At 35.4% G+C, this 9,785-nt stretch overlaps 1 protein-coding gene across 1 annotated transcript in view; it reads left to right on the top strand.

Moving 5' to 3' along the window:
* Positions 1-9,267, top strand: part of LOC103797457 (neuropilin and tolloid-like protein 1) — a gene marked incomplete at its 5' end in the record, with an annotated part of 29,114 nt that extends 19,847 nt beyond the window's left edge. The window contains 4 exons of the mRNA XM_009069674.1: positions 3,336-3,449; positions 5,744-6,302; positions 7,436-7,509; positions 8,747-9,267. Coding sequence (XP_009067922.1) covers positions 3,336-3,449; positions 5,744-6,302; positions 7,436-7,496 — 734 coding nt within the window. The remainder of the gene's footprint in view (positions 1-3,335; positions 3,450-5,743; positions 6,303-7,435; positions 7,510-8,746) is intronic.
* Between the last annotated feature and the right edge of the window lie 518 nt (positions 9,268-9,785).

The raw sequence follows: 9,785 nt of genomic DNA, 5'->3' as shown, positions 1-9,785 counted from the left end.
CTGCTGCTCTCTCACATAAAGGGCGATTATACAGTCATGGGGAAGACTGTAGAGGATAGAGTAGGGCTTCTGCTGTGTGGAGACATTTGTACTGCTTTATCTAGTTGAAGCTAATGATAAAATTAGCTTCCTTTTGTGAAATCATCCACAACCTGTCTCATACCGTGACTGCTTGATTCCACTGCCATTCTGGGTTCTATAGCAGCTCCAGCAGGACCTTGCTGTAAAAGAGTCAGTACCAGTTCATTTGTCTTTTTGCTAGTACTAAAATATCCTTCATGCAGCATCCCAAGACCCCCTTGCTGTGCCTCTTCTAGGGCACTAATTCCTCCAATGTGCAATGGGACTGACAAGATGTCAGCTTCCTTTGATGCTGTCATTCATTCCAACAAGAACTCATAATTGGAATGGGGGAAATATATTGATTTCTTGTCCAGCCGTTGCTCCAGGTTCATGGGACCACCAAGAGGACTTGACTATTTTATAAAGATGGACAAGAGTGGGCTGTTTGTCATTAGTTTTCTGAATCTTACATTTGAGTTTCTCTCATGCTAAGTTTGCTGTACTTGCTCTGAAATTGCTTTGCCTCGCTATTCATCTTGGTTTGACATTTTTTCACATACTAATTTTTTCCTCCACAGTTCAACAATACAATTTAGAAAAACTGAAAATATCACTCTTTTTTCTTCCTTTCTCTTGCCTTTCATTTCCTGATCTCCCTGCCATCTCTTTGCATAATTATCCCTTCTTAAATCTGTAGAAGGTCATTTGCACAGGTCTTACTTTTCCTCTCTTATTTCAGAAGCATTTCCTAATATTCATTTGATAGAAAATCTCTTGTAATTCTTTTCAATGCAGAATGCCTTAAGTGACATCTGTTTTTTCTTGTGCAGTTCTGTCTTTCTTCCTCTTCCTTTCACTTCCTTACTACCCTCCTTTAGTTCTCCTTTTCTACTTTCTACCATTGTACTTCTGAATTCCATTATTTCTGCCTTGCACAACTGTCCTTCCTTCCACTAAACTACCCTCTTTTCTTTTGGGATTTGTTTTAAACTTTAATCCTTTCTTTGCTGTTGCATTTAGGATTAAATCACACTGATTTTAAAATTACAAAAGCCAGTCATAGACATCTAGGAGGTTCTGCCTGCTCAGACACAGAACTCACTTCACTTCTAAGGTCCTTCTTGCTTCTCTGCATAGTTTTTGGTGTTTTGGTCTTTTTTTAAAAAAATTTTGTGGCTTTATTAGCCTAAAATATCCTAATCCTGCACTTGGTGGGGTTTTCTTGGTGGGATCTTTTTACTTTGGTTTTGTTTTTGGAGGTTTTTTGCCCTTTTTTGCTTGATTTTTTTTCTTTCTTTCTTTTTTCCCCTTGCTCCCCTATCACTCCTTCTGCTTTCTCCATTTGTGATTTGGGTCTTATTTTCTTGTGCACTTCCTACGTACTACCATGTATTTTGAGTGGATGGCTATTTAGATATTCTTGGTTTCACTTTCCATAATTCTCTTCTTTTGTTTCACTTTGTTTTGCTTCGAGTAGGCAATGAGACTGTTTCTGTGTGTTGGAAAGAACTAGTCCCAAAAGATCCTCACCTTGTCCAAAACCAGGGATTGAAACCAGAGTGTGAAAGGATGATTATGGCTTTCATGTGTTACCTATATGATGTGACCCATCATGATGTGACACAGTGTCCTCTAGGCTCAGCCCTCAATGTCCACAAATCACAGCAACATATAGATAAGGACTGTCCCAAAGTATCCTCCCTTTCTAATATGCACATGTGCTGCTATGTTCTTTCCGTCCTGTTTAAAGTAGAATACTTTCTGTAACAAACTTAACTCGCCAGGCTCACTGCATTTTAGGCGATGGTATACCAGATTTTTTTAAAAAATTGCACAGTGGACAGAACCAGACTGGTTCTGTCTTCTGCATTGGCTAAGAGATACAGTGAATGTGTACCGTTATTTCTGAGTGGGTGGTTGCATATTTGGAGGTGTGTACTTTGATCTTGATGGCATTTACTATTTGTTTAACAGAGCATAACTGCTCTGAATAAGCCATTATAATCAGTTATGGATATCTGAACTTATGCACTTATTGAAAAGTGGATTTCTTGACTTGATAAATGAAGTCATTAAGTTCTACAACATAAATCGCTTGTACTGTCCTTAGTTTGCAAACCACTAAAGTAGTGTTCTGCTCTGAGCCAGTGTCTGTGCTATGCATTTATGTTGTCATAGGAACTGCTTTTAAAGTTGCAGAGGAGAAAAATTGCCAGGAAACATGAAATATGATGTATCAATACTATGAGCATCATAACTTCTTTCTGAATAGTTAAGGATCTTAGTTTCTAACTTTCCCTTAAAAATAATTGTAATAATGCTTTTGGGTTGTTTGATCTAAAAAATTTACATAAATAGTTTACTTTTATGGATTTAACACTGATAATGTTTGTAGCTCTTACTGTAAATGACAGAAGGTCTTCTGGTTTGGTTTTAATAAAAGAAGTATGAGGAGTAATTTATCTTTTGGAGTAGTAGCTTCACAACCCCCACACCTAATGATCTCCCAGCACTTCAGTAAACAGTGCAGTTTAGCAGCATGTACAGTTACTTCTGAAGACTTCCAAGCAGCTTCTTTGCAGTAATCATATATGGCCATCAGTAAAGCCTTTTCCTGCAGCTTTAATCTGCATGATTCTTCTAGATCGTGGGCTTCAGGGACACTGAAGACTGTTGCTGTTTTTATCTTCATACTTATGATCAAAAGGGTACTTTTTAACTGTAGCCTTTCTTATATCTAAAAGGTTTTTAAAACAATTATACTTTCTCTGTGTATAAATTTTCAGGCACCATTGATATGGGCCCTAAAGTACATACCTTCTTTGAGTCACACAAGTTTTCTTATAAAACTAGAGTTTCAGCAGCAAATTTTAAAATAAATTACTTCCCTAACACTGGATCTGCTGGGATACAGCTAACTTTGTCCATGGCAGCCTCTAGGGTATTGTGTTTTGGATCTGTGACTAAAACTGATGATAACACATCAGTAACTCCCCACCAATGTCTGGGCAGCCAATCCACTACAGTCGTGAGAGGCAGACTAAGGGAATTCATCTTAGAGAAAAGTAAAAAAAAATCCCTTGTCACAGAATAATAAATAGTGTGTGACTTGAACGGTCTTGATTCTGCATACCAAATATTTAATATGCTCAAGAAACCTGTGTTGTATAGCTAGTTCCTATTACAGATTATATGACTAACCCTAGATGTGTTTGTTGAGGAGAGCTGAATAATTTGTTACTTAACACCAGCTTTTTCTCTCTTGTTTTTAGCCCCTTGTGAAGCCAACACATTCTTTTGCCACAGTAATATGTGTATAAATAATACATTGGTCTGCAATGGACTCCAGAACTGTGTGTATCCCTGGGATGAAAACCACTGCAAAGGTAATGTGTAGAATTTAAAAAGTCAAGTAATTTACACTGCACGAGATACAGCATGTGATCCTCAGTTTCTTGTTAAGCATGTGCCAGATGGGTGAAAGCTCAGGGAGAGCATGCGTCATGCAATAGAGAAAATGAAGTGAGGTAAAAAATACTGATGGATTTTACTTTCAGTGTTTGTATTTGTTTTGCATGGTGTTGACTTGTGTTGGTTACATCCTTTTGACTGGTTATCTGCTTCTGGGAGCCTTTCTGCTCACTTGGTCTCTGTTTCCCATATGATCTAAAATACAGTGAAAAGAAATATGTTGGTTCTTATGTCAGTTACCTTTGTAGTGGAGTAACATATGGGTAACAGATGTCTTTTAGCTGCATATTGCGCCCATAATAGCCCAGGTGGTCTTAAAAGCCAAGGTGAAGTGGAATTAACACTGAAAGAAAGCAACCAAATCTACTTAAAATTAATGAAATTGAAGAGCAAGCAACAAGCACAGGAAACCAGGCATAATGTTTATTTCATAGGTAAGGGCTGATGTTCCTAACTATGTGCTGACAGTGGTTCCTAAATATTGCTGTGTTTAGGCAAAAGCCACTTCAGCATGTGTGTTGTCTTCAGGGAGAAGAGCTTAACTATCACATTGCAGGCTAAGGAGACAGTTCACTTCCCTCCTGCACATACCACGCCCCCTTACCCAGCTGCAGATTTGTTCCTGGAAACATGGGATATGCCAAATTTAGGAACCAATCAAGAAAAAACTCAGAATGAGGTGGATTAGCAGTCAGCCCGTAAGTCTGCTGAAGCCTGTAAAATCCTGACAAGCAGTGCAATAGGGTAAAACACAAATGAAAACATACTTCAAAAGAACACAGTTAAACTGTGGCATAGCATAATATTCTTCAAAGAAAATAAGCATACAATTGGGAAATAATTATTCATTCTTTAGTTCTTCAGAACAGAGGAAAACAGAAAACCTTCACCACTCTATAATTTCCAGAATTATTTTCATCTTTCATTTGCCAAGTATCTTTTATCAGGTCTTGTGCATTTATCCTCTCTTGTTTTTCTGACTAGAAAAAAGGAGGTTTGCTGATTCCAGCAAAAAAAAAAATTGTTTGCTGCAGTGTTGCTTTTTCTAAATCTGCTATTTATCCAGTCTGTGTCAGTCAGTTGGAGAAACCCCAGGTGAACCTACTATAGTATGCAATGGGGACCACTGACAAGTTAATTTTTGGTATCTAAGAGATTATGAAGAGATAGATGTTACCGCTTTGGACCAATAACTTTCATTTCAAAAGCTTTTTGTTAAGTCCTCTGATATGTTTTAGGTTGCCAGGAAAAAATACACTAAGCTGGGTGTTGAAACTTAATCACAGTTGCCAAGTCTTGCTATGGCTGAGAGAGACTGATGTGAATGTGTTCAGCTTGGATTTCTACAAAGCTCAGTCAACATCTCATGTGTCTGCAGACATTCGAAAGAAAATCACACAGAAAGATACATAACAATAGGGTGAAACTGGTTTTATCACTTTACTGCATATTTCTGTTTTTCTTCATTCACAATACAGAATTTGCTTATTACTTATTAGAGACCCCTGAGTAAAGAGTATTTGGTATGATCAGCATTTGGATTTTTATGAGTGGTTAGAAAAGTTTTGGTAATTAATAGAAATAAAGAAATAACTTGCACCAACTTTGTTTTTTCCTTTCTGAAACCTCAATTTGAATAACTTTTCTATTTTCTCCCCATTTAGCTTTTTTGTTGAATACTGCCAAAAATCCCAGTCAGTTCACAAATATTAGGACTTCACCACAGTTTGCAATGCAAAGAAGAATTTTTTGAAAATCCTTTAAAGTCTTCATCTTTCAGTGGTCCTAATGTCCTAGTTGCATTATTTACTGGAAGAGACAGAAAATAACGAAGAGAACATCTGTAACAGTCTTTAGCAGGCAAATGGAGTTCAGAGGTGACACTAAAGCCATCTGCTTGTTACAGTGGTTGCTTTTTAAAAAAAGATGTATATAATTCTTTCATTTAATTATGCTTTCAGTATACCCTGAATAAATCACTTTCAAAGTGAATAGGCACACAGAGGACGTGGTTGTTTTTTATGTGGCTTTCACGAATACCTTATTTTTTTCCTCCTTTCTTTTCTGTTGGTGAGATTGATTAAGTGAACTCAGACATAGACTAGGCTCGGCTTTGCAGTAATCTGTGAACCCATCATGGTTGTTTTTATTCTTGAACTGCAATTAACAGTCTTTCTTTTTTTTTTCTTTTTTTATTCCTGTCAAACAGAAAAAAGAAAAGCAAACCTATTGGACCAGCTTACCAATACCAGTGGGACTATAATTGGGGTGACTTCTTGCATTGTGGTCATCCTCATTGTTATCTCTATTGTAGTACAGATCAAGCAGCCTCGTAAAAAATTTGTCCAAAGGAAAGCAGACTTTGATCAAACAGTGTTCCAGGAGGTGTTTGAGCCTCCTCATTATGAGTTATGCACCCTCAGAGGGACAGGAACTACAGCTGACCTTGCTGATGTTGCAGATGACTTTGAAAAGTATCATAAACTGCGGAGATCCTCTTCAAAATGCATTCATGACCATCACTGTGGATCACAAGTGTCTAGCATTAAGGGCAGCCGTAGTAACCTCAGCACAAGAGATGCTTCTGTCTTGACAGAAATACAACCCCAGCCTGTAAAACCACTTGTTCAGCCCATGAACAGGAGGAATATCCTTGTCATGAAGCATAGCTACTCACAAGATGCTGCAGATGCGTGTGAGATAGATGAAATTGAAGAGGTACCAACCACAAGTCACAGGCTGTCCAGACATGATAAAGCTGTTCAGCGGTCAGTATCAATAGATTTTTGATGAAGACCATTGTGTAAGGACTTGATTGCCCAAACATATTCACCCTTTATTCAGTAAAGACATATTTTCTTTCTTCTTTATTTATTGTTTAAATTTCTGTTCCCTGATAGCACATACCATAATATTATCTCTCTTCCTGTCGCTTTCTCTCATCCTTGCTCCTGTTTCCTGAAGGGTCCTGTATCTCAGTTTTACCTTTCTACTTTATCTTTCTTTTTCTTTTACTGTTTTAAGCACAGCCACATGCATATAAACACACAAGTCAACAAAGAACAGGCACATTTTTTAAAAACCAAAGACGATTTTGTGTCAATTTAGTTTTTGAAAGAGCCACATACATGTGGTTTCCTTGTAACTGAGGTGGCCTTGAGTATCAACCACTGTTGGTCTTAGCATCTCTAAGCCAATACATCAGTAAAAAATACATGTATCCATTTTGATGCATGGCATGAAAATGAGGAACACAATCCTAGGGTAAGGAAACCCCTTTTCTCATGAAACATTACCTTTTATATAATGAATGACAATATTTTCAAAACTTTACTGTATCTGTTCCATTATTAACCACAGTATCTTGTTTTGTCATAATAATATAGATAGAACATGAGATGGCATAGTGAGTTCATATATCTACACATAAGAATGTAGTTAAAAGGAATCTTTCTAATCAATAAAAAAGCAGGCAAGCATGAGATTTTTAATAAAAGAGCTATTTCCACTGTATATTGCACTTTGAATGACTGTGAATATGAATGATTGTAAGTTTACAAGTAAAAGAAAAAGAAAATCAGAAACATTTATAAACAATTTATTTGAAAAAGAACACATAGTCTTTTTTTATATATTTGTGTTTTCTCCTGCATGCATTATTTATGCATTTCTTGTATCTGTTTACATGCCCTCCATATTTTCTTTGCACATTAAGGCATCTCTGTCTCTTAAAAAACAAAGTTATTTGACTATTTCAATCTAATTGCATGCCAATGTAAATTACTTCAAAAATCTTGATGAGATTATCAAAGTGTATTGTTTATTAAGTATCTATATGCATATATTTCTTTTTTTCTATGCAAACATTATTATTTTGAATGAAATAGCCATAACATTCCAGGTTCTGCCTCATTGGGTCTCTAAGCAAACATGAATCTGAGTACAACACAACTAGGGTCTAAGAGAAAACCTGAGGTAAGTAAACATACCTATACAGCAATTTCACCATCTGTTGCTTTTCATTTTGTTTGTTATATTGCTAAAATACATATTAGGTCTCAAACTGTATGTCACCTTGTATGGAGAGAGCCAGGTTTGAATACTGAGAAAACTAAAAGGCAGATGACCACTTTCGCATTGCAAACTAAGCAAAATCTGTTAATTCCTTTTTCTTGGCAGTACTATAATCAGCCCCTAGCTAAATATAATCTTCATTCCAAACACGCTATAAAGTCGGGTGCTTTGCATGGCTCTTGTGTTTCTTTTTTTTTATTATTTTAAGCATTATTATTTATGAAAATAAAATTTAGAGTCCCAGCATGTGAAATCATAAAACTTGTCAATTTAACTCAAGTCCGTAAGATGTGGAATTACCTGTTTTCAGTTCGTTTTTTGCATACAACCTTGTGAAGTGTTGGGGGGAATGGCATGTGGTAGTACTGATAAATGTTGAGATTCTGTAGCATTAATGTTAATGTTTTAAAATTAAACTTACTTTCTTGAGTCTTTTCCTAGACTTTTCATTTTGCATTGTTTTTATCAGTGTGTAATCTCAATACCTATAATCTCAGAGTTATACATAGCTGCTAGTTTGTCAGTTTATATATGTGTATATATAAACAGATCTGTGTATATACATTTTTATGTATGTGTATATATATATATATATATAAAGCAATTTTCCATGGAAAGAATCCATTAATGGGTTTATTGCTTCTAGATGGTTTAAGTAAATATTTTTCTCCATTTTTTTTCCTCACAGAGAGAACATATTTTAACTTTTTTTTGTTTCAGACAACTATTCATGCAGTCATGCAAACTCTGAATGGAAAAATCTATAATGAATTATCTCAGCTGTCTGAAAGAGAGAGTGGACAAATTTCCAATTTCATTTCATTGCCTTTATGCAAACTTAAGAAGTACAAACATATCTTACTTCCTTGGCAAGATATTCCCATTGCACAATAATATATTTCTTTTGTAATTCGATTGCTGGCCACCAAGTGCTCCTTAGTTATTAAATATAATATGGAGATTTGCTGCAAACTTGAAGAAGAAATTAGCTCCTGAGACTGTCCTTTTTTTTTTTTTTAATCATAGTTTTATTTCAGTTGATGTGTTTTATGTCTGTTATTTACTTGTATGTTGTGTGATATGCGGAAGAAGACTTACATTGAACTTTTGTTATATGTACATTGTTTTCATTATATAGACTGCTTGAGAATAGTGCGCTCCTGGGTGATTTTGAACATGCTACAATGAAATATGAAACTATCGTCCTTGGAAACACCAGCTAGAGGTTTTATGGACTCTCTGACCAGCTATTCTCATATCATGACAAAATTCAGCAAACAGTGTTGAGTAAAATTACTAGAAGGCAATAAGACTTTGGTTATTATGCTTATCGGTCATTTTTCTTTTTCTGTCTTCTTTTTTGTTGCAAGTTAAATTCCCAATTTCAGGAACAATTTATTGAAATCAGGTATTTAGCCATTCATAATAACTTCAATAGAAACGTTTGTTGGATAAGCATCTAGCAATATGGCTGAATTTGACATTGAGAAATTAATCTGCATGTGTGTTACTGAATATTTGAGTTGGCAAAAATCCCTTTATTAGATACATTGTAAAAAGCATGCATTCACAATTATTGCTGTTACTGTTCCATTTCTGTGTCATATGCTTGCTACTTGTAACTTTTTATATAAAGATACATAAAACAATGTATAATAATTTCGTACCTTGAGTTTAACGGCAATGTTTTCTTTTACCTAATTTACCAATCCTGTGTAATTCAGAAGATTAAGCTCAAAATGTAGCTCCTAGGAACTTGAAACCCAGATACAGCAGAGAATCAACTTTCTCTCATATCTCACTTACTGCAAAGCAAAATACATTAATTTTTTTAAGATTTAAATGAATTCATAATGCATAAAGTTGATCACCCAATTTCAGTTAAAAGGTTGGTGATAACCTATATGCTCAGTTCTGTTCTCTTAACTAATTTATTTACATGGAAGTTTTTAGGAAGTTTGCTTCAGTATGATTGATCATCAGATTTTTATCTGTTATACAAACGTTGTGGCCAGGTTCCAATTTTATAGACATAGATATAAACCACTCACTTATGCAAGATAAAGTTATATTCGTAATTCAAACTACAAATATTAGTAACCAACACCAAAATCAAACCTGAGAGGTTATGTTATTAAGGAATTATTATAGGCTGAAAAGCCACAATTTAGTAAACG

Source organism: Acanthisitta chloris, unplaced genomic scaffold (assembly GCF_000695815.1).
Source record: "Acanthisitta chloris isolate BGI_N310 unplaced genomic scaffold, ASM69581v1 scaffold15942, whole genome shotgun sequence".
NCBI classification, from domain to species: domain Eukaryota; kingdom Metazoa; phylum Chordata; class Aves; order Passeriformes; family Acanthisittidae; genus Acanthisitta; species Acanthisitta chloris.
The sequence above is the reverse complement of the archived record's forward strand: the minus strand, read 5'-3'. Positions and strand labels throughout refer to the sequence as shown.